General features: G+C 44.2%; 2 protein-coding genes across 2 annotated transcripts in view; one reads left to right on the top strand and one right to left on the bottom strand.

Annotated features, from left to right (window-relative positions):
• Nucleotides 1-17,781, bottom strand: part of TUBGCP4 (tubulin gamma complex component 4) — a 54,062-nt gene extending 36,281 nt beyond the window's left edge. The window contains exons 1-6 of the mRNA XM_012442212.3: nt 17,450-17,781; nt 5,785-5,913; nt 5,419-5,541; nt 4,984-5,037; nt 4,159-4,215; nt 2,187-2,266 (exon numbers count right to left, since the gene is read on the bottom strand). Of these exons, the coding sequence (XP_012297635.1) occupies nt 2,187-2,266; nt 4,159-4,215; nt 4,984-5,037; nt 5,419-5,541; nt 5,785-5,913; nt 17,450-17,527 (521 nt within the window). The 5' untranslated portion in view covers nt 17,528-17,781. The remainder of the gene's footprint in view (nt 1-2,186; nt 2,267-4,158; nt 4,216-4,983; nt 5,038-5,418; nt 5,542-5,784; nt 5,914-17,449) is intronic.
• Nucleotides 17,782-17,835: 54 nt separating this feature from the next.
• The window catches only part of ZSCAN29 (zinc finger and SCAN domain containing 29), a 13,110-nt gene continuing 5,387 nt past the window's right edge, over nt 17,836-25,558 (top strand). Inside the window, exons 1-4 of the mRNA XM_012442209.2 lie at nt 17,836-19,278; nt 19,753-19,957; nt 21,702-22,400; nt 25,045-25,512. Of these exons, the coding sequence (XP_012297632.1) occupies nt 18,961-19,278; nt 19,753-19,957; nt 21,702-22,400; nt 25,045-25,512 (1,690 nt within the window). The 5' untranslated portion in view covers nt 17,836-18,960. The remainder of the gene's footprint in view (nt 19,279-19,752; nt 19,958-21,701; nt 22,401-25,044; nt 25,513-25,558) is intronic.

The following is a 25,558-nucleotide window of genomic DNA, read 5'->3' as shown; positions in this document are numbered from 1 at the left end:
TTAATGTTAACTTTCTCGAATGTGATATGGAATTGACATTATGTAAGAGAATCCCTTTTTCTTTTCTTTCTTTTTTCTCCTTTTTTTTTTTTTTTGAGACAAGGTCTTACTCTGTTACCCAGGCTAGAGTGCAGTACCACAATCATGGCTCACTGCAGTTTCGATCTCCTGGACTCACACTATCCACCCATCTCAGCCTCCTAAGTAGCTGGGACCACAGGTTTATGTACCATGCCTAATTTTTTGGTATTTGTAGAGATGGGGTCTCACTATGTTGCCTGGGCTGGTCTCCTAGGCTGAAGCTATCCACCCACCTTGGCTTCTCAAAGCACTAGGAATACAGGTATGTGCCACCATGCCCAGCCAAGAATGCCTTTTTTCTAAAGTCATACAAGTTGAAGTATTTAGGGGTTAAGTGTTAGGATATCTGTGACTAGTTTCAAATGATGTCGCAAAAAAAATTGTGGTTTGTGTATTTCACATATACGTATAGAAGGAGAAAGAAAAAAAGAAATCAAATGTGGCAAATGTTAACAAATGGTGAAACTAAAGGATATACTAGTGTTTGTTTTTTGTTTGTTTGTTTTGTTTTGAGACAGGGTCTCATTCTGTCATCCAGGCTGGAGTACAGTGGCAAGATCTCAGCTCACTGTAGCATCAACCTCCTGGCCTAAAGCAATCCTTCTACCTCAGCTTCCCGTAGCTGGGACTACAGGCAGGCACCACACCTGGCTAATTTTTTTATTTTTAGTACAGACAGAGTCTTGCTATGTTGCCCAGGCTGGACTTGAACTCCTGGGCTCAAGTGAACCCCCTGCCTCAGCCTCCCAAAGTGCTGCGATTATAAGTGTGAGCCACCAAGCCCGGGCTACAAGTGTTTTATTACACAATTCTTTCAACTTTTTTGTAGGTTTAAAATTTTTCAAAATAAAAAGTTGGGGAGAAAAAGAAATTACAAGAGCTTGAGCTTGTTATTTGTAGTATGTCAACTGAATGGAATCTCTCTTTAAAAAGATCAAATGTGAAGCTATTTACATTTATGCATTTCTGAGTGTGTGGTCTGTAAAGTCTGATCCCTGCAAACACAGAACAAATATGTATATATAACATCATCTACATAAGATTTTATATTCTATACATAAAAGTATAATAGAGAATTAAGTCCCTAAGGCATGTTCTGGAAAGTTTCCCACTTTAATGAGAGTTTATTCATGCAGTGGTAAGAGTGGAGATTAAGTGGCCTGGCCAGGTGCAGTGGCTCACACCTGCAATCCTAACACATTGGAAGGCCAAGGTGGGAGGATCGCTTGAACCCAGGAGTTCAAGACCAACCTGGGCAACATAGCCAGACCTCACCTCTACAAAAAATTAAAATAAAATTTAAAAAAAGAAAAAACAAAAAGAGTTGTGAGTGGCCTCATGGACCATCTATTATAATTTTTCAATGAATGTCACACTTTTTTAAAATAAGGAAAATGGAGAAATGGAAAGATCAAACATGCAGTCTTTGATCATAGTCTACATATATTTTTATATAGTTGTAATCACAAGACAAATACAGTTTTGTATCATTTGTCAGTACATATTTATATAAAATATTTTTCATGTTACAGTACCTACATTTTTCATGGCTTTATAGTCTAGCAAGTGAATATATCTTCATTTAAATTTTCTTCTAGTGTTGGTTATTTTATAATTTTCTGATTAGTAGACAACATTGCAATCAACATGTTTGTGATTATAACTATTTTCTTCTATTAAATAATTTTGTTAGGATAAAATTCCTACAAGTGGCATTATGGGACTGTAAAGCATGAACGTTTTTAAGGACCTTCAATTTGAAAATACCAGCTACTCAAATACACATTTAGACATAGCAAGCAACATCTGGCACATGTAATGGAATTCCTGCAAGGATAACAGGGTCTAAACATTTAAAAAGATTGCCTCAAGGTCATCCAGGCAGCTAAATCCTGGCTTTGACACTCAACACTCTATAGCCCTTATTGCAATGCCTGAGCCATCATAAGAGTTACATAGGCTCCTCTGCTCATGGGGCTTTTTCTTTCCTGGTCATAACCTTCCCAAGAGGGAAACCTGAAATGACCTGAAAATAAAACATGTGAGAAGTCAAATAATTTGACCACCCACCTTCACCACCAATTCCCAGTTAAGCCATGACTTACTTTTCCAGAGCACTTCGAACAGGAGGCAACCCCCCACAGCTGTGTTTGTAGACTGTTTCCAGGATTTGACAACCATGAATCTGTGGAATATACAGCCTTGTCAAACTGGATTCCTTTCTAATAGTCCATGCAAGACAAATTTATATTCCATATTCAACCAAGAGGGCCCAGTCTAGGAGAGATTGGGGATAAACTTTCTCCTAAGATTTACACATAGTGGTTCTCAAAGAGGGACCTCTCCCATCAGCAGCAGTATCACCTGGGGACTTATTAGCTATGCAAACTCTTGGTTAGAGTCCAGCACTCAAGTGTTTCCACAAGCCCTCCAGGTGATTCTAATGCACAGTAAAGTGTGAGAACCACCACACTTAAAGAAACCAGAATCATTTAAGAGTTGTAACACCAAAGCCAAGGAAAGCTCTTTATTTCAAGGTAAGGCCCAATGCAGCTACTTCTAAGGTATATACTTTTTCAAAAATACTCTACCTCTATGTTCTTCAGGCTTTTATTTTTACCACTTTGAGGTATAATTTACCACGAAATTCACCCGTTTTAAGCATACTAATGAATAATTATTTGTAAATTTCAAACACGGTGCAATCATTACCACAACCCAGTTTTATAACATTCCATTACTCCACAATGCCCCTTTGTACCTGTTTGCAATCAATCTCCATTCTTACCCTCAGCCTAGACTCTTGACCGCCTGATTTTTAAAAACGCTATAGAGCCTTGGTATACTAGTTTCTCTACCACCATCCTGGCAGGAAGATTCACCCATCTGCAGTCCCCTATTTTCCACTCTCCTTCCTGTAGCCAATGGAAGCTGAAGGCCAATTGAGACATGCAGCTAGGCCTGGCTCCCTTATGCTGTCCTTGCTAACTCTACTTGCCTAGAAGATCCTCTTTTATTTTTGAAGATAGTTTAATCTAGTGGTTAACAGCACACTCTTTGGAGCCAGATAGAGCTGGGATATAAACCCATTTACTACTATCTGTGTGACCCTGAGCACACCCCTTAACCTACTTTAGCCCTTTAGAGGATTGCATGTGATAATGTATTTGAAGCACTTAGCACAGTGTCTAGTACACAGTAAGTGCACAGTAAAAGCCAAATGTTGTTATTTGATCAGGGCAATCAGCTTTGAAGGGCCAATGAGCACCCACTACTGGCCTTGCTGGCACAGCATGAATGTAGCAGAGCACTTGTTTCTACACTTACACAGTAAAAAATGATATAGCAATGTGGCAGATTAACTGGTTTACTAGTTATATTAATCAAAATGAACACCCCTAATAAGCTAGGCACAAATAAGGAGCTTAAAAAATGAAGACTTGAGCTAAAGATTTTTAATCCATTTGTCCACTTGGGTCCAACTGTGGATCAATTCCCTAGGACAGCAGATTTGTCTTCTAATATGAAATCTCAAAGCATTTATTCCTCAGAATTATTAACTCTGCCCAGAAAGACATTCTCCTGACATTGGAGGCCCTAACTTCTCAATACACCAGATAAAAACTTGGGATAAGAATAGACATATTTAATAAACATCTGGCTTTCACTCACTGAATTCGTAATTCTCAGAAAACTGCCAGCACACCAACCATATTACCTTCTTACTAAGAATTAACTTTCTGCCTCTCATCAAGATCCACACCCAACAGTTCCAAACCCTTACTGCAGGTTCCTCTCAGCTGCAAACATACACAGCACTTTTTTTTCTTACCCCAACAACATTCTTGGGTACATCTATTAACATTTCCTCTACCTTCTGGACCAGGAAGTGTTTAAGGACGAGTCATATTTTTGCATTCCTGACACTTACCATGATACCCAAGCAGTTATTGTTAAACAAATAAAGGAATAAAAACTACTAAAAACTAGGGTCTTCGAAAAAGAATGCAAGGCAAAATTAATTCGTAATATTCCCTCAGTGCTTAGCAGAGCAAAAGGAATAAGGAAAGTTCTCACCTTTTGACTTTTAATTTGTTCTACTACAACCATCACAGAGGGAAAAAGAAGCTGGAACTGCAACGTAGAGAATAATTAGAAGGGTATGTAATCAAATGTAAGGGGAAAAAAATCAAGTCGGGAAATACTTTTGTTTCTAAATAGTTGAACTTAAGAGAAAATGGCAATACCACAGAACAGTCAAGATCCAGTATCCTATGGCAATTTGATGTTGAAGTTCGCTGCAGATAGCAAGAGGACGGGAGAGAAAAGCAGTTTCTTCTCTTTTTTTTTGTTTTGAGACATAGTCTCACTCTGTCAACCCAGACTGGAGTATACTGGTGGGATCCCAGCTCACTGCAACCTCCACCCCCAGGTTCAGGCGATTCCCATGCCTCAGCCTCCTAAGTAGCTGAGATTACAGGCACATGCCACCACACCCGGCTATGTTTAGTAGAGATGGGGTTTCGCCATGTTGGCCAGCCTGGTCTCAAACTCCTGACCTCAAGTGATCCAACTGCCTCAGCTTCCCAAAGCGCTGGGATTACAGGCAGGCACTGCCATGCCCAGCCGGGAAGCAGTTTCTATTTCTGAGGCTGGGATGCTTGTTAATACTGATGTCAACATAGAGGATTAACATTAGCATATAATATCAGACATTAAGTTTTAACTACATTTGGAAGTCTTTAAACAGTTTTGATCTAGTAAAGCACATAAAAGGCACAAAACATAAAATGTTGGGCTCTGAATCCAAAACAAAAAAAGTTCTCAAAAACAGTGTCATAAATTAGATTATTCTGACACTATCAACAGATTCCAAGGCATTTGGTTACTTGGGCAGCATACCTGGTCTAAGGAGTAGTTGACATGTGATATGGAGAGATGGGGATCACCCAGGAACTGCAATAAAAAACCGCTGTGATTAGGGCTCCATACAAAGTATCTCAAATCTATTTGATCTACAAAAATGAGAAGAGAATCTGATAATGGGCTAAGTGTTAGTTTTAGGCTATCGAGAATTAATAATTTAATCAGGTTATTAATCCTGATTTTCAGGCCATAAAGAAACCAAGCCAGGGCTCTTATAAACTCACTAAAGAGTCTGTCATGATCTGTGAGCCACTCCGATCACAGGTTGGGCAATCAGAGAGAGACCACTGTACCCTCCAGCCATGCAAGAAACTGTTCACTCTTAACTATCTGACCTTACCAAAGGGCATTTCAGATTCAAGAACATGCTCTATTGTCCCAGAAGTGTTTCCTGTATCTCCTCCTTCTTACCTCTTGTTCCAAATCAAGTAGTGCTTGGCGGTAAGGCTGCAGAACAGAATCCAGTCCCGTGCAGAAGGCCCTCAGATAGATTCCATGTAACCCACCTTGGCCCTGCTGAGATGGATGGTGATCCTGAAATCAAACAAACAGAAGCCAACTTGTCAGCTCAGGCCCTGAAACCTGAGAAAGACATTATGAGGCTTGTTTCTTTTAAGAGTTATATAAACAAACCAACTACAGATATTGCCTTCACTTGAAAATTTCCAGTGATGAGAAATCCGTAACTTATTTCACATGAATTACCGATAAATTGACAGAAAGCTTGACATAGCTCCTGCCCTCTTGAGGTGTACACTCCCTGAGAACAGGACCCACCTGTTGTTGCACATGGCCGGTATACTGTTCAATGAACTCAGTGAAGCGAATATAGTCTGTGCCGAGCCGGCAGAGTCGATTCAGGACACTGGTCTCACTGGGGTGAAGGAAAGGGAAGTCCTGCGAAACCTGCAGGAAGAGGAACACTGCCGAAAACACTGATGCCTGCCAGTCACTGCTCCAACTTCCAGGTGCTTCAAATGCTTGATACTATGCATTTATCTTTTTCTTTCTCAAGATGTCCACTTAAAGGTGTTAAGTTCTGGATAACAATGTATTTCCAAACCACTTCAACGGGGTTCCCTATCCCTGACCCAATTATGTGCTTCTTAAAATAGGTAACACATGCTAAATAATTTAAACAATAGAATATGGTGTACATTAAAAATAAGTCAACCTCCCAGAACCAGCCACTGTTACCTGCTTCTTATGCAATCTTCCAGTGATGGTCTATAAGGATATGGGGGTTTTAACCTGGTTGCAACAAAGTCTCCTTAGCAATATTGCTTAAATGGGTCTGCAGGTTCCATGGGTTTATCTGACGTATTCTTAGGATTTACAAATTCTCTATAAAAGTTTTGTTTTCATTTCATTAAAAGTCTAAAATTAAGCATCCTATTATCTGTAAAAGTACCTTATAACTGGCCATATAAATTTAGAGTGCACATTTGCATTTGTATTTTTAATTTAAATGAAAGCCAAATATGCTATATATAAAGGTTTCACAGCAGTTTAGGTAGAAAAAAGTAGTGGGAAAATATATTCATTCAACCAACTTTGAAAAATATTGTGATAAAATATACATAACAAAATCTATCATTTTAACTATTTTAAGTATATAGTTCAGTGGTATGAAATACATTCACACTATTGTGCAACCATCACCACCATCCATCTTCAGAACATTCTTGTTTGCCCCAACTGAAACTCTGTATCCAGCTCCTGCCAAATACCAAGCTACTGCCTCTGATTTTTGTTAGGGGCAGCTGACCCCTAACTCTGATTGCTCTGCAGCTGCATTCCTATCTGGGCACCACAGCAAGGCTGCCAGACACACTACAATTGAGCAAAGCCTAATTATAGTCATCTGGGCAGCATAGGGGAGGTCATAGAAAACAAATCTTTGTTTAAATACTGTTTTATGCATACCGGTAAAATCCTGTTTGTTTAAAACTACAACCATAAAAGTCACAGGATGATGTATTGTAAGTCTGTCACAAGCTGACAAACTATCTTTGTGCTTGTTACAAGCTGATAGATTATCTCAATCCTGAAACTCCCTTATGCCCCTCTCACCCCATATAAACCCCAAAAAAGCCTTGTTTTGTAGGCTTGGGGCTGCCTCCTCTAATTGTCACGGAGCAGCCCAGCAGATTAATAAAACTTGCTTGCTTGACATTGGGTTTACTCTCCTTTCTCGCGGCTAACCTTACATTTTGGTTCCGAAATCTACATTTTTGGTGCTGAAATCTGGGAAGGGGTAGGCTTTGGCTCGCTCGCTCGCTCGCTCGCGCTCTCTCTCTCTCTCTCTCTCTCCTCTCTCTCTCTCTCTCTCTCTGCTCCCTCTGCTTCTATCCCTCCCTCTCTCTCATATCACCCCACTCCTGGCCACCCTCCCCTTCCTGAACCTGCAGAAGACCCAGAGGATCTCCCAGACTCTCCCATTGCTGGCAACTTCATCTGCCATCAGAGCCTCCACCGAGCTAAGACAGACTCCTGCTGATTACCCAGAACCCTTGACCGTCAATGCCTTCCCTAAATGCAGTGCTGGGGTCAAGTGCTTCCTCTGGCCTCCAGGCCTCCAGTTCCTCTGTTTCAGGGATTCCTGACTTGGCAGCTACCTCTTCTATTCCAGACAAGGCCGGAAGGATAGGGGAAACCCTCTCCCGCTGTCTTTGTCATCAGTAGTCTCTTCTTCCTCTACCTCCCTCCTCCATTTCCTATGGAAGCTTCTCAGTCCACCCCTCCCAAAACTACCCCCCTTGGGTGTCTCCTGCATAATCTCAATGCTCTCAGCCTCCGTTCAGAGGTCCATCCTAAGAGGCTTATCTTTTACTGCAATATTGCTTGGCCTCAATACAAATTAGACAATGGCTCCCAATGGCCCAAATATGGCACTTTTAATTTCAATATACTTACAGACCTAGACAACTTTTGCCATGGCAATGGGAAATACTCTGAGATTCCTTATGTTCAGGCTTTCTTCATTCGCTGTAGCAGTCCTTCCCTCTGCCAGTCCTGTACTACTTTCCAAATCCTCACATGCTCCAAACCCAACTTGCTCCCTGTCACCCTCCCTACAACCCTGGCCAACAACTCATCTCCTGCCACACTTCCCACAGCCCCAGCTGACAACTCCTCTTCCTTGGGTCTGCTGATTTTCCTCCTCCTAGATTGCATCATAATCCCCCACCAAAGGATCATGATCCTCCACTGTACACTCCTGCTATGGCCCTACCCCTCTCCCCTTCTCTCTCCAACCACCCCACTTCTGACTCTGAGTCCTCCCTGTCCCCACCCCTTACCCGCTCTCGAGCCCAACATGCCCAGCAACCAGCTCCCTTGCTTCCCCTCTGGGAGGTATCAAGGGCTGAAGGGATCGTCTGTGTCCACATCCCCTTCTCCCTCTCCAATCTCTCCAAAATTGAAAAACATCTCAAGTCCTTCTCCTCCAATTTATATAAAAAAATTTAAATATCTAACCGAGTCTTATGAACTCACTTGGCATAATCTCTATATTATCCTCTCTTCTACCCTTCTTCTGGAAGAGAAGGAAAGAGTGTGGCTCACAGCCCAGGCACATGCCGACGATCTTCATCAGCAAGATCCTACTAAGCCTGTAGGAGATGCTGTTGTCCCCCAGGAAGAGCCTTCCTGGGAGTACCAACCCACAGACCCCGGCCGGGTGTCACATAACCACATAATTACTTGCCTTATTGTAGGCCTTAACAAATCTGCCCATAAGGCAGTGAATTTTTAAAAACTCAAAGAAATTTCCCAAAAAGCAGATGAAAATCCTGCCTAATTCCTTTCCCGCCTTATAAAGCCTCTCCAAAAAATATACTCGCATTGACCTGCCTTCCAAGAAGGAACTATTGTTCTTAATACCCATTTTATCTCCCAATCTGCCCCCAATATCGGGCACAAACTTAAAAAGGCTGAAGATGGCCCTCAAACTCCACAACAAGACCTCTTTAACCTGGATTTCAAAGTCTTCAATAACAGGGATGAGCAAAGTAAATTAGATAAAGCCCAAAGAGATCGTGTTAAATACTAGCTTCTAGCTGCTGCTATCCATCAGCCTAGCCCTAGTACCCAAGGGCACAAAAGACCCGATAGCAGTAGCCCTCCCGGGCCTTGTTTTAAATGAGGCAAAGAAAGCCACTGGGTGTGGGCATGTCCTAACTCACGAGTGCCAAAAAGCTCTTGCCCAGTCTGCACCTCAGAGTTACCACCCCTTCAGCAAGACAAAAGGTGAAGAATCACTTGCACTCCCACAGCTCCTTGGCCTAGCGGCTGAAGACTGATGAGGCCCAGGGACCCCGGCCCCATCTGCCATCACTACATCAAAGCCCAGGGATAACTCTACTAGTAGCAGGTAAGCCAATCTCTTTTTTAATCAATACCACAGCCACCTACTCGGCTTTGCCTGAATTCTCAGGTCCCACTTATCCCCCTCAAGTCCATGCACCACTAGACCTTTTACTTGTTCCCTATTTGATACTGTTTTCTCACTCTTTCTTTATCATGCCTCGTTTACCCTACCAGCATCCTAGGCAGAGACCTCCTAACCAAATTCAAAGCTTCCATCACCTTCTTCTGTTCCCCACAACCGGATTCTCTCCTACTCTTCTCCACTACCATGCCAGTCCTCTACCCCTCCAGCCCTCCACCCCTCCCTCCCAATATCCACTCCCCTTTTCTCTTGTTAATCCAATAGTGTGGGATACCACTACCTCCTCTCTAGTAGCTCACCCTGATCCCATCAAAATCCAGCTAAAAGACCCCCCCAAATTTCCTGTCTCTCAGTATCTCATTTCATTAACCTACCTAAAAGGCTTATGACCCAGCATAAACAGACTCCTCTTGTAAGGCCACCTTAGGCCAACACATTCTCCATATAATACCCCTAAATTCCCTGTCACAAAGGCAGATGGCTAATCTCCGGGCTATCAATCAGGTGGTCCCTCCCATTCATCTCGTAGTTCCCAACCACTATAAGCTCCTTTCCCTCATCCCTCCAGACACAACCCATTACAATGTAATAGACCTAAAAGATGCCTTTTTAAACCATTCCTCTTCACCCAAACTCCCAAAATCTCTTTGCTTTCACGTGGACTCACCTTGAAACCCTCCAGTCACAACAACTTACTTGGACAGTCCTCTCCCAAGGCTTTAGAGATAACCCCCATTTCTTTGGACAGGCTCTAGCTCAAGACTTCACCTCCCTAGACCTCTCCCCTAGCCAGCTCCTCTAGTATGTGGACAACTTCCTCCTCTGTAGCCCTTCCCTAAAGGACTCTCAGACTCAAATTATTACCCTTCTAAACTTTCTTGCTAATAAAGGATGTGTTTCCCCCTCCAAAGCACAACTCTCCACTCCAACAATGATGTACTTAGCAGTCCAACTCTCCCCTGGGGCCCAAGCCATAACCCCAGCATGGGCAGCACTAATAGATAGCCTGCCCCCACCCACCTCTAAAGGTGAAATCCTTTCTTTCCTAGGACTAGAAGGCTTCTTCAGAATATGGATTTCCAATTTTGCCCTCCTAGTCCACCCGCTCCATAAAGCAGCTAAAGGCCCTCTCAATGAGCCCCCAAAATCCTTCTCAACATAATCCCTAGCTTCCACAAACTTAAAGCTGCCCTTGTAACCCCTCCTGCTCGATCTTTGCCTGATATCTCTCAGCCCTTCACTCTCTACACAGCTGAAAACCATGGAATAACCCTTCGTGTCCTTGGCCAACAAAAAGGAAGTTATCCCTCCTTTGCTCCCATAGCTTACCTATCTAAATAACTAGACAACACTGTCCAAGGGTGGCGACCTGCCTCAGAGCCCTAGCAGCAGGAGCCACCCTAGCCTTAGAAAGCAAAAAAACCTAACATACAGTCAAGAGACTACAGTCCACAGCCCACATAATCTACAAGATCTCCTCTCCTCTCAAGCACCTTCACCTTCTCGTATCCAACTACCATGCCCTCTTCCTTAAAAACCCTGAGTTCCCCTCTCTCCAAAAGTGCTCCCCTCAATCCTGCATCTCTATTTCCAGTATCTTCCTCCTCTCCCACCCACTACTGCACTGAAATCCTTAATCACCTACAGCCTCATTTCCCTAATATTTCCCCTGAACCTCTCCCCATCCTGACAACCAGTTATTTATAAACGGCTCTTCTTCCAAGTCAGTCAACTCCCATAAAATCGCTAGGTATGCAGTCGTCTCCCTTAACCAAATAATTAAGGCTAAACCCCTGCCCCTGGGGACCTCCTCCCAAAAGGCAGAACTTACAGCTCTCACCAGGGCCCTAACCCTCTCCAAAGGCAAACCAGTCAACATTTTTACTGACTCCAAATATGCCTATCACATTCTCTATTCTCACGCCGCCATCTGGCAAAAGAGAAAATTTCTTATTGCCAAAGGAATCCCCATCACTAATGGGCCCCTTCCTTACCAACTCCTCCAAGCTGTACACTTCCCGGCTAAAGCAGGATTTATACACTTTCGAGGACATCAAACAGAGTCAGATAAAATCTCAAGAGGAAACAGAGGCAGACAAGGTAGCAAAAAAAGCCCCCTTTTCTTCTGCCCCTGCCCCTCTCCTCATTATCCCCACAATCCGACCCCAATATTCCCCCACTGAAAGAGATTCACTGCTACAACAAAAAGCCACCTTCCCATACAAGCTCTCTCAACTCCTTCCCCCAGATACAAACTCCAATTCTTCCTCAAGTTCCTCTTTTAATAGCCCCACTGCCTCTGCTCCCTCAGAGTCCCTTCTCACTTCTACAAGGCTTGAAAGATCTGTCTCACTCCCTCCTTGTTACTGCGCTCCAACTCTACACTTGCTTCCCGTTGCTTGACCTGTTGTTCCTTTTCCTCTACTGCCTACTCAGCTACCCTAATTTCTCAGCCCTGGGACCATATTCCCATTTGCTGTTCATACACCGTTCAAAAGGCTCTGCCTTCGTAGATAAGAGCCCTCACCCTCGCTAGGAACTAGCCGACTTCCCTCGCTAACAGAGCTACCAAACTTCTCTCCACATACACTACCAATTACAACAGCGCAAAACTCCCTCACCCAGCCACCCAAGGTCCATAACGCTCCACACCACAAAACTTGGCCAAGCCCCCTTATGTGTCACCTCTTCCAAAGGACACATACATGTAGGCACCATCCCTCCCTCTGCCTGTGGCTCAACTCAAACCATCTCTCATCCCTCTTCCCATACCTCACTCCAAGTAGATTATTCAGTTTCCCCTGAAGCTAATGGCCTCTTTACCCAGCCCCTCCGCATTTCCTCCCATCTTGCCTCTCAAACATGGAAACCCCTTCCCCAGACAGGAGTTCTCAAAGGGGTCTCTCTCTCCTCCACACTCTGGGTTGCTGAGTCCCTTCAAACGAGGCGCCTAAAAACTCCAACACCTATTCTCAATCCACTTGTTTGTTTTCATTAACACCGCAGGCATCTTCTTTCTCTGTGGATCCACAACCTACTTCTGGTCTCCCTACCAACTGGACAGGTACTTGCACCCTTGTCTACCTTACCCCCAACATTAACCCTGTCTCTCCAAACCAAAAACTCCCTGTCCTTGCTACATCACGTGCCTGTTCAAAAAGAGCAATACAGTTCATTCCCTTATTAGTAGACCTTGTAGTCACTACTACTGTCATGTTAGAAGCAGGAACCTAGGAACCTCATTATCATATTTCCAGTCACTCTCCAGAGACTTCCAATCATCACTAGAAAAAATAGCAAACTCTTATCACTCACCTCCAAAACGAACTAGACTCTGTAGCAGCAGTCATCCTACAAAATCACAGAGGCCTAGATCTCCTCACTGCTGAAAAAGGAGGTCTGTGCCTCTTAAATAAACAATGCTGTTTCTACCTCAATGAATCTTGGCTAGTACGGGATGCTATCAAAAAGCTCAAAGGCCGAGCACAAAAACTTAAAGACAGTCATTGTACCTGGCCCCAGTGGTTCCGTAACTCCTGGGCAACCTGGCTACTGGCCCTCCTAGGTCCTGCCATAACCCTTTTCTTCCTTCTAGCATTTGGCCCCTGCCTCTTACGACTCCTCACCCAGTTTTTACAGGACTGTATTAAAGCTTTCACCCATGGGACGATACAAGATATGATGCTGCTCCAAGAATACCAACAGCTCCAGGAACGACAGTCCCTACTATCTAGCCTCCCTCGGCCCAAACGTCGAGCGTGGCCCCTATCCAGCAAGAAACAGCCAGATGACAATGGCGCCCCTCTTCTATTAACTATTATAAGGCTGGACTGTTAGGGGCAGCTGACCCCCACTCTGATTGCTCTGCAGCTGCGTTCCCATCTAGGCACCACAGCAAGGCTGCCAGATATACTACAATTGAGCAAAGCCTGATTACAGCCACCTGGGCAGCGCCATGGGGGAGGTCATGGAAAACAAAACTGTTTAAATTCCTGTTTTACACATACCTGTAAAATCCTGTGTTTGTTAAACTGCCACCACAAAAGTCACAAGATGATGTACTGTAAGTCTGTTACAAGCTGACAAACTATCTTTGTGCCTGTTACAAGCTGACAGATTAGCTCAGTCCTGAAACTCCCTTACGCTCCTCTCACCCCATATAAACCCCTTGTTTTTTAGGCCCAGGGCTGTCTCTTCTAATTGTTAGGGAGCAGCCCAGCAGATTAATAAAACTTGTTTGCCTGACGTTGGGCCTACTGTCTTTTCTCTCGGCTAACCTTACAATTTTAACTACTCTAGCTACCTCACATAAGTGGAATCATTTAGGCCGGGCATGGTGGCTCACTCCTGTAATCCTAGCACTTTGGGAGGCCAAGGCGGGTGGATCACGTGCGGTCAGGAGTTACAGACCAGCATGGCCAACATGATAAAACCCCGTCTCTACTAAAAATACAAAAGGCCGGGTGTGGTGGCAGGTGCCTGTAATCCCAGCTACACTGAGGCATGAGAATTGCTTGAACCTGGGAGGTGGAGGTTGCAGTGAGCCGAGATTGAGCCACTGCACTCCAGCCTGGGCAACAGAACATGACTGTCTCAAAAATAAAACAACAACAACAACAACAACATTTGGTCCCTCCATTTGACACTTGCTTCCACCTTTCAGCTACTGTGAATAATGCTTGGTGAACATGGGGATACAAATACCTGTTGGGTCCCTGTTTTCACTTCTTTTGGGATATACTCAGAAGCGGAAGTGCTAGGTTATATGGTAATTTTATATTTAATTTTTTTTTAAGAGACAAGCTTTCACTCTGTCACCCAGACTGGAATACAGTGGTGGGTTCATAGCTCACTGTAACATGAACCCCTAGGTTCAAACAATTCTCCCACCTCAGCCTCCAGAGTAGCTAGGACTACAGGCACGTGTCACCATGCCCAGCTAATTAAAAAAAATTTTTTTGTAGAGATGGAGTCTTGCTCTGTTGTGCAGGCTAGCCTCAAATTCCTGGCATTAACTGGAGGGTGAGGCAAATTCCTTCAGCCTCACCCTCCCAAAGTGCTGAGATCACAGGTGTGAGCCGTGTGCCTGGCCTTTATTTAATTTTTTGAAGAACTGCCATACCATTTTCCACAATGGCTGTACCATTTCACATTTCCATTACTATATCTCAGATACTGTGCTAATACTTTGAGATAAAAGAGTGAACAAAATCAGATACAGTTAATGCTCCAAATGAACTTGGCATATTATAAATGGGTGGATATATATAATATAGATTATATGTGGTTGTCATCTTTATATGACAGTAAATGTGGTAGCAAATAGGCAAAGAAGAATTTTTCTGTTACGGAGTCCACAGAAAATTGATTAGGAATTAATTAATGTAGATTTTAATGACACAATGCTAATCACATCTTCAAGTTAGTAACTTAAGAGGTAGCACAACACCTGGTCTTAAGAACCTGGTCTCTGGAGACTGCCTGGGTTTGAATCCCTGTGTTGCCTCTTACTTGCTTGAAAGCTCAGGCAAGTTACTATACCTCTCTGTGCTTCAATTTTCAAACCTATAAACTGAAGAAAATAATTGTGAGGATTAAATAAGTTAATAAGCACATGTCCCAAGCATATAGCCAGTGCTCAATACACATAAGCAATTTTGCATTATTAACAAGGCAGCTCTACCAGTTATCCAATGATACTATTATTAAAATTGGCATTTAAGCATTTCTTTTTGGCAGAGCTTTCGAAAAGTTCAATGTCTAATTATTCTGAAGCAGCAAACAATACCTTGAAGTTACTGATACCATTCTATACAACATACTTATATGAACAGGCTGAGAAATCCTGAATTAGAGTAATAGTCATTTGAATATATTGATAGTTTTGTTTACTTTTAATTTATAAGAATATTTGATTTTAGAGTTGTTTAACAGCATTATGCTTGAGTTTATACCTAGCTTAAGTATATATTCAATATTATAATAATTTTCATCAACACTTGGCACTCATGACAACTGTTCCCTTTATTCAAATGTAAAAGACACTGCTCTGCAAAAGGTATGTAATATTTGCTGTCTTTGTCTTCTTTTCTTCCATCAATACCTAAACACTTGCTATGTGGCAGAAAATGTGCTAGGTCCTCCAGGTACATCAGTGAAGAAGACCACTGTGGTCTTTGCTCCCATGGGCAACCTATGAGGGAGAAAGATTTATAAACAGGTAACAACAATACATTATAAATTGTGACAAATCCTATAAGGGAAATAAACAAGTTGATAGAGAATAATGGCATTAGGGAAGGATGCTTAATTTAAAGATGTGGCCAGAGAAGGTTTTTCTGACAAAGTGACTTTAAAGCTGAGACCTTAAGGATGAAAAGCTAGAAAATACATGTTTGAGAATTTTTCATAAGAAAGGAAGGGAAAAGATGAATTACTTGTGGCTGTCTCCCCCGCCCCCTCCCTAGCTATCTTTCCCTTACTGTGTTATCTCTTTTCATTTTGGACAATCAGGCACACACATACTTCCTGAATACTATCCTCCTACATGCCTGGCACTGTACAAGTTCTATGGAGAAAAGTGAAACATCGACTTAGTCTTCAAAGACCTATAGGTCAAAAGTAACAATTCAAACTCCACTAGGCAAATCTTCACCTCACTTATTTTTTCCAAAAATTCACATAGGCAGGGCGTGGTGGCTCAAGCCTGTAATCCTAGCACTTTGGGAGGCTGAAGTGGGCAGATCACTTGAGGTTAGGAGTTCAAGACCAGCTTGGCCAACATGGTGAAACCTTGTCTCTACTAAAAATACAAAAATTAGCCGGGAAAGATGGCAGGTGCCTGTAATCCCAGCTACTCGGGAGGTTAAGGCAGGAGAATTGCTTGAACCCAGGAGGCGGAGGTTGTAGTGAGCCAAGAGGGTGCCATTGCACTCTCACCTGGACGATACAGTGACTCACTCTAAAAAAAAAATAAATAAATTTAAAAAATTCACCTAAACTCCCTAACTCCAAATATACATTCATAAATAATAACAAAGGAATCTGTTTGATTTACAGGTTTTATAGACTAAGAATGTACCTTTTCTGCTCTTCCAGTCTATATTGCAAATTCTCCTAGGCAGAGGCATGCCTTCGTGATCAGTTGGACTTAGATTTCAATCTTGCAATTACCAGGACTAGCCAGCATAAAGTTCTCTGAGCTTAGTTTGATCATTTGTTAACCGGTAGAAACAATACCTAAGTTACTCAATTATTGAGAGCATTAGATAACATTGCTGGAAGCAGAAGCAGGTAAGAGTAGTTCAAACACTGAAGCCAGACAGGCTTGGGTTCAAAACTAAGCTCTGTTAATTACTAGCTATGTGATCCCGGTAGTTATTTAACATTCTAAATCTAGGTTAATTCGTAAAATGGATATAGGTGGTTGTGAGGATTAAATAAGATAATGTATATACGGACCATCATACATTCCTGGTTACACGAAGGCCCCCTTCCAAGTTCTTTACCTAGTGCAGAAATTTCCTGGTAAAGGAGTAATGAGGGAAACATCACACGCTCTCCATTTCATTTCTTCATTCTACAAACTTTACTTAACGCTTTCCATGTGTTTGGGAGCTGTGTGTTTGGAGCAGTCCTTCAAAACTCAAACAATACATGCGTGAAAATAAATAGGAGAAAGTGCCTCCCACACTTCTATATCATTTCCCAGTAACTGTCACTCAGACACCTCAAATTCAGGCCCTTTCCTCGCCCCGCCACAGGCGGGGCTCTTCGAGGTCGGCCCTCCGTTTTCCAGCCTAAGCCCGGCCTCTCTAGGCGTCACATTAGCGTTCACCCTAAGGGACTGCCCTCCAGTCACCTGTCCAGAGACACGCTCCCAGCCCTGCAACCCCTGCCCGCTCAGTCCCTCAGCCTCATCCCCCAGGCGCTGGCTCAGGTCCGCCGCTCCAGCTCTCCCTGGTTCTCGCGCTCTGCACCGGACAGTACCTGCAGGCCACTCCGTTTGTTCCAGGTGAAAATGGACCCAGGGTACCCGCTCAGAGCCAAGAGCAGTTCGTGGATCATTCCCGCAGCCGACCTCGAGTCCCTGGATACGTCACCCCCTCCTCCAGCGCCCCACCAGGCGACCACGAGGGGAGTGCTCCCCTTTCCACACTCGCACCGGCCCCTGGGTCGGGTGGTTTGTCCCGAATCAACCCGCTGAGACAATCAATGCGGCAGAGCGGACGGGAGGCTGGGAAGGGGTCACGGCCGAGACCCGGAAGTTCGGCGGCTCCACAGGGCCCACCCGCTACTCCCGCCCAAGCTCTGCGGAGACTGAATCGCGGTCGCTGCCCTCGCGCATGCGCCCTCGGAGCCCCGAGCCGCCTTCTCGGACTTCCGGTTTGAGAGCTGTACTTAGTGGCTAGAGAGCTGAAGCTGGGGCCAGGGCGGGACCCCGAGTGGGTGAGGCTGGCCAGGAGGCAAGGATGCGAGGAGGTTGAGGGGCAGCTCGAGAGGGAGACCCTCCCAGGGGTGGAGTGGGCTGGAGGGTGCCTTAGCCGGGTCAGAGACCTCTGGAGGGACTACACGACGGCTGCGGGTGACCCGGCCGGAGGGAGCGGAGACAAAGAGGCCGGAATCCCGCAGCAGCCCCTTCTTCAGCTGAGAGCTCTGCGTCCTCGAACCGGCAGCACCTGGAGCCCCTGGCCAGCACCCGAGCTCATCCTTAGGAAGCCGGTTACTACTGGCCCTCAGACTCCGTCTCTCCAACGCAGTGTGACTCTCCCCAAACCCACTCGGTCCTCGCTTTGGAGCCAAAACTGGTTTCTCTCCTTGCTTGAGGTTTTCCAACAAGTTGCGCCCGAATCCTTGCTAAGAGGCTATTACTTCTACGAGGGGAAAACAAAGACTCGAGGTTCTGGACGTGATTTTTGCCTGGGGTGCCCACCCCAGTATCGGGAGTAGTGCAACCCGAGAGGGCTGGGCGGACGCAGAAGGCCTTGGGAAGGACTGCGGCGGTACTTGGGGAGATCAGCTGCGACCAGCTGGACAGAGACTTTTTGTTGCCTTCAAGCAGGATAGTGACTTGCCTTTAGATCCTCTCGAGCTCCAGCTCACCTGTATGGTTCGGACTCACTATGCAACATTGGTCAGGGGAGTTAAATGGGATCGGATTTGGAGGAGGTGGGAGAGGAGCGGACAGTACTTTTATTCTCTGCTGCTTCCTGGGGCTGCTCTGGAAGTCATCCAGAAAAGCAGCTTCTGCAGTCTTTTTACTGAAGATTGTGCTACCTCAGAAGGCCACTTGGAGCATATGGGAAGGCAGACCAGTTCTGGCAAGACTCTAGACATATGAATATATTCCTTCTGATAGTGCCATCTTTCTCTGCCCTAGGAAGAAACTCTTCTTACAGAGAGAGTGTCATTTTGCAGGTGATTCTCCAAGGACACGGGAAGATAGATGTAAGCTCTGGAACCCAGACTCTTAAGTGGAGGGAAGCTGCTTTCTGCTGTGAATGATGGCCAAATCCTCCCTGAGAGAGAATGGCCCTGACTCTGAGACATTCCGACAGCGCTTCAGGAGATTCCATTACCAGGAGGTGGCTGGGCCGCGGGAGGCTTTCAGCCAACTCTGGGAACTTTGCTGTCGGTGGTTAAGGCCCGAGGTGCGCACCAAGGAACAGATTGTAGAACTGTTGGTGCTAGAGCAGTTCCTGACTGTCTTACCTGGGGAGATCCAGAATTGGGTACAGGAACAGTGTCCAGAAAATGGAGAGGAGGCAGTGACTCTGGTGGAAGATTTAGAAAGAGAGCCTGGAAGACCTGGACCTTCGGTGAGAAGGGAGGGGGAATTCAAAAGTGTGATATTAGGAAGGGGCAAGGGTGGAGAGCTAAATTAATAAGCTTAAAGAGGGACAGAATCTCCCTTGGTGATGCTTATACTTCCGGTCTGGTATAAGTAACTTTTTCAGACAGTGCTTGTCTGGAGATGCTACCTGGATGTACCTTCACTTACCCTATCATAATGAGTTTTTGCTAGTTTTATAGTTTCTTAATAAGGAAGAAAGCATTTTTTTTTTTTTTTCAGCCTGTAGTTGGGTTTACTGTTTGGATCGTTTCCTTCTGGAGTTTCAGCTGCTTTAAGCTAATGGCAATGGAATAAGACCCTTGTTCACTTTAACCTCCCCCACCCCTAAAATCCTGGCCATGGCCCTGAAGGATGATCTCTTTTGGGGTATTAAATAATCTCCTCTGAGAATGCCCCTCATTATGACTTTGCAGTGACAATTAACGGGGGTTGTTTCTAGGTCACAGTCTCTGTGAAGGGGCAGGAAGTGCGCTTGGAGAAGATGACACCCCTGAAATCATCACAAGAGTTATTAAGTGTTCGGCAGGAGTCAGTGGAACCCCAACCCAGGGGCGTACCCAAGAAAGAGAGGGCAAGAAGCCCAGACCTGGGACCAGAGGAGCAGATGAACCCAAAGGAGAAGCTCAGACCTTTTCAAAGGAGCGGTGAGGAGTAGATTCATATGGGAAGATAGAGTGCCATTCCAAGTTGGGAAGTAGGGTTGGGAATAGTGAGTGGGAAAGGGATTTCAGGAATAAGTGGAAATTGTAGAATATGTGGTTGTTGACATGTAGTTTAGCCCTCTGGTATTCTTTTATTACCTCTTGATAAGTCCACTAGAGAATGGCTCCCCAGTTTTTATCAGAACTTGGAATTACTTCCTCTTGGTAATGATAATAGGTCATTATTTTCTAGATAAAAATTATTTTCTATACTTGAAGGCAGATCTTCCTTTCTGTTGTTTTCCTTCTTCAAATTAAACTCTATTTGTTTCCTTAAGCTTTCCCCTAGAAGATCCATTCTTTAAACCTAAGTTTTTGTTGCTCTCTATTGGAACCTTTAAGTTCTCCAAATATCATGTTAATTGTGGAGAGCTAATCTATGTATATTATTCTTGTGAAAGTCTGTTAGAAGCTAAGTAAGAATTTTACTTCAGAATCTTGCAACGCCTTGTATCAATATAGCCCAAATTGTGATTATGAGATTTTTTGTTCACCTGGTAACTTCCAGGATTCTGATAGCTTTCCCCAGTGCCTTTATACCTACTTGATTATTCTTGTACTTGATTTTGTAGAACTTGTTTTTCTTCTTTGTATTCTATTGATCTCCATGTTGTATGCTTTTTTTCTCTTACCAATTCACTTAAAATTTGTTGAGGTTGTTTTGAATTGTGGTATTATTATCTAAGATGATAGCTTTCTCAGCCAGTTTGGCAATGGTCTCTCTGTTTAGTGATGCAGATTAAATCCCTGAATCTCACAGACTTGCAGAGTTCATTAGTTTTGGAACACCTTGCAGGATACTCTGCAATAAAAAAATGTGCATATCCTCAAAGAACTTAAAAACATCATTGAGAACCACAATAGCTAACTCTAAGTATGTGCTGAACTGAACTGTACTGAAACAATGCCAATGACTCGCTCAATTGTGTGAGTACTGTATGGGTTTGGCAGAGTGGGAGATGAGGGAGCACTGTAGGTAAGGCTTCTTGAAGGCATTGGTAAATGCAGCCTCTTGAAGGACGGGCTGAAATTGGATAAGAGAGAATTAAAAGCCACAGAGGGGTGATAAAAGTGTGCTGTGTTCTGGAGGAAGAGTCTGACAGGAATGGGTATGGTAGGCACTAAGGTTAAGGCTCAGCAGGGTAAAATGTGCACTGAGGAAGCAAGAGCCTGGAGTTAGGAAGAACAGTGACTGCTGTAGTTATCTGTTGTGAGAGGATAAGGAGTTTGGACTTGGATGGTGGCAATAGTTCTAAACATAAACACCTTTAGAACTTGGTGACTGACTGTGAAGGAAACAGATAAAGACAGTCTTCTCTCACTTCCCCCTTTAAATCACCCTGAGTTTAATTCTGAAGCCCCAAGTGAAGAATAATTATTCCCAGCAGTACTAGGACCTGCCTACAAATAGGAGAGCTAGGGAACAACTTGGAATAGAATTATCTGCTCTGAACACACAGACTCCTTTCCTCTCTTGTCACCCTGCTTTGGAAAATAGAACATTTCTCATCTTTTGAGGTTTCCTGTATTTTCCCCACCTTTTTCAACTCATTGAACTTTCTGAAAACATTTCCCTAGACACTTTATTTATAATCATCTTGGATGAAAAAGGCAGGACTGAATTTCAAAGATTTTTGTGATAATCAGTCCTAACTAAGATACCCTTTGTTTGCTTCCCTGCAAGCAGGATTTCCATTTCCTAAATCCAGTGTGGTCTCCAGGTTGGAGCAGGGAGAGCCATGGATTCCAGATCTGCCAGGCTCCAAGGAGAAAGAACTTCCAAGTGGTAGCTACACAAGAGACAGACGAGTGCATGCTGATCTGTTACTATCCAAGAAAGATAGAAGAAGCTGGGTGGAACAGGATCACTGGGGCTTTGAGGATGAGAAGGTGGCAGGTGTGCACTGGGGTTATGAAGAGACCAGAACGCTGCTTGCAATTCTCAGCCAGACTGAGTTTTATGAGGCTCTCCGAAACTGTCATAGAAACAGCCAGGTGTATGGGGCTGTGGCTGAGCGGCTCAGGGAATATGGCTTCCTCCGGACCCTGGAACAGTGTCGGACCAAGTTCAAAGGTCTCCAGAAGAGCTATCGGAAAGTCAAGAGCGGCCACCCACCTGAGACCTGTCCCTTCTTTGAAGAAATGGAAGCCCTGATGACTGCTCAGGTCATTGCCCTGCCCAGTAATAGCTTGGAGGAAGCAGCCTCTCACTCTGGCCTGGTGGGCAGTGATACTGAGACTGAGGAGCCAAGGCAGGGAGGCTGGCAGCATGAGGCAGGAGCAGAAGAGACTGTGGCTGAGGAGTCTGACAGTGATGACATGGATCTAGAGGCAATCCCCCAGGATCCCAATTCAACTGGACCTGTCCTGTTCAGAAGCCCAAGTGGTAAGAAGCTTTTCTTCTTGGAGTTTTGGAATTAGACTTGGGGAATGAAGAGACTGGATGTGGGGTCAGAAGGCCTTAATGTCACATGCCAGCTTTGCCACTTAAGGAACAAAGAAGTGCTTCTCAATTTTATGTGTGTATTTAATTCTCTTTTATGGGAAAATCAGTGAGATAATTGGGAATAAATGTAGATTTCTGAAAGAAATACACTCAGAAAATCCACAGTCCTGAGATGGAATATCATTCCTTTCATTTCTTTACTAAATTATTTTTTCCCTGATTTTAAAATCATTGCAGGCTGAGAAAAATGTGGCACAATATTATCTTTAAGTACAACCAGTATTTATTGAGTACGTTGTAGGAACTTGATGCTTTACAAATATATATATACATACACACACACACACACACACACACACACATATATATTTTTTCTGAGATAGAATCTCACTCTGTCACCCAGGCTGGAGTGCAGTGGCACAGTCTTGGCTCACTGAAACCTCCGCCTCCTGAGTTCAAGCAATTCTCCTGCCTCAGCCTCCCAAGTAGCTGGGATTACAGGCGCGCACTACCATGACTGGGTAATTTTTAATAGACATGGGGTTTCACCATGTCGGCCAGGCTGTTTTCGAACTGGCTGGTCTTGAACTCCTGACCTCGTGATCCACCCGTCTCGGCCTCCAAAAGTGCTGGGGGTTAGAGGTGTGAGCCACCGCATCTGGCCTTTTTTTTTTTTTTTTTTTTTTTTGAGACAGTTTCACTCTTGTTGCCCAGGCTGGAGTGCTGGCATGATCTCAGTTCACTGCAACCTCTGCCTCCCAGGTTCAAGCAGTTCTCCTGCCTCAGCCTCCTGAGTAGCTGGGATTACAGGCATGCGCCACCATGCCCAGCTGATTTTTATATTTTTAGTAGATATGGAATTTCACCATGTTGGTCAGGCTGGTCTCGAACTCCTGACTGCAGGTGATTCACCTGCCTCAGCCTCCCAAAGTGCTGGGATTACAAGTGTGAGCCACCTGTAAAATACGTAAAGCCCAGCCAATGCTTTACATATTTTATCTTTTACTTCCCCAAATCTCAAAGTCAGTTTATTATATTCATTTTTACTTAGAATAGCACAGTGAAGAATTGTCCAAAGTTGGGGAAACACTTTTTTTATTTAAAAATTTTAAAATAGGCCGGGCGTGGTGGCTCATGCCTGTAATCTCAGCACTTTGGGAGGCCGAGGCGGGCAGATCACGAGGTCAAGAGATCGAGACCATCCTGGCCAATACGGTGAAACCCCATCTCTACTAAAAATACAAAAAAATTAGCCAGACATGGTGGCACGCGTCTGTGGTCCCAGCTACTCGGGAGGCTGAGGTGGAAGAATCTCTTGAACCTAGAAGGTGGAGGTTGCAGTGAGCCGAGATTGCACCACTGCACTCCAGCCTGGTGATAGAGCAAGACTCCGTCTCAAAAAAAAAAAAAAAAAAAAATTAAAATATATTTAAAACAGAGACAGGGTCTTGCCATGTTGCCCAGGCTGGTGTCAAACTCCTGTTTTCAAGCAGTCTTCCCACTCAGCCTTCCAAGTAGGACTACAAGTGTGACCCACCACACTCGGCTGGGAATTCATAGTATACATTGGCATTTTAGCAGGATTGGGAAGTCCTACAGTGAGAAAGCTTGTTTAACACCCTATATTGAAATATTTTTGCCTATGAAATCCTTTTTAAAGTATCACTTATTACTGTTAATGTAATTGGTACAACTATGCTGTTATGGAAAGAGCACCAAAATATGATTCAGGAGGTATATATTCTAATTCTGATGACCACTAATCAACTGCGAGACCATGAGTAATTATCTAACCATTCTAAGCTTCCATTTCCTCAACTGTAATATGTGGCATAGCAGGAGGACTACATCGCTAAAGTTGCAGTCCCTTTGTGAGCAGTGGTCTTTTCCTTCTATTTTTTATTACATGTGTGATCTTACTTTAGTTCTGTTCTAGTTTTCTGGTCTTTGTGTCCTCTGCTTTTTCATTTCTCTTTTTCTTCGTTTTCTTCATTGAGTTTTTCCTTTTTTGTTGTGGATACAAATATATGTAGGCTAATTGAACATGGCACATGTGCTAAATGTTATTTTCACTCTGTCATCCAGGCTGGAGTGCGGTGGTGCGATCTTATCTCACTGCAGCTTCTGTCTCCTCAGTTCAATCTCGATTCTCATACTTCAGCCTCCCAAGTAGCTGGGACTATAGGTGTGCGCCACCACACCTGGCTAATTTTTCTGTATTTTTAGTAGAGATGGTGTTTCACCATGTTGGCCAGGCTGGTCTCAAACTCCCGGCCTCAAGCGATCCGCCCAGCTTGGCCTCCTAAAGTGTTGGGATTACAGGCATGAGCCGATGTGCCTGACCAGCTTTTTTATATGGCTAAACAGAATTTATGAATAAAGGTCTCTGTGAAATTGCTAAAGGATATAAAGAAGCAAAACATTCTATAAGGAGTTGGTGGATTTTTGAAACATTAAGTATCTTTACTTTCTCATCTAGGAGCCTGAGCTTAGGTGAATTCTCATGATGCAGATGATAGGACTGAGGAATTCAGGCTGTAAAGCTCTGGATTAAGTGGTGCTGAAATTTCTCTTCTGGTGGCAGGTGTACACTGGGGCTATGAAGAGACCAAGACTTACCTTGCAATTCTTAGTGAGACCCAGTTTTATGAAGCCCTCCGGAATTGTCACCGCAACAGCCAGCTGTATGGAGCAGTGGCTGAGAGGTTATGGGAATATGGCTTCCTTAGGACCCCGGAGCAGTGTCGGACCAAGTTTAAAAGCCTGCAAACCAGCTATCGTAAAGTCAAGAATGGCCAGGCACCAGAGACCTGTCCCTTCTTTGAAGAGATGGATGCTTTGGTGAGTGCCCGGGTTGCTGCCCCACCCAGTGATGGCCAGGAAGAGACAGCTTCTTGCCCCTTCCAGAGGACCAGTAAGGCCGAAGCTCAGAAGCAAGCTGAGGAGGCAGACGAGGTCACAGAGGAAGATTCCGATGATGATGAAGAGGATACTGAGATACCCCCAGAGGCTGTTATAACCCGTGCTCCAGTGTTATTCCAGAGCCCCCGTGGTAAGATTCTTTCACTGTTATGGTTTGAATAACAAAGGGAAGACAG

Source organism: Aotus nancymaae, unplaced genomic scaffold, assembly GCF_030222135.1.
Source record: "Aotus nancymaae isolate 86718 unplaced genomic scaffold, 86718_ANA_hifiasm-v0.15.2.pri h1tg000062l, whole genome shotgun sequence".
NCBI classification, from domain to species: domain Eukaryota; kingdom Metazoa; phylum Chordata; class Mammalia; order Primates; family Aotidae; genus Aotus; species Aotus nancymaae.
This window is presented reverse-complemented; position numbering and strand designations above follow the sequence as displayed.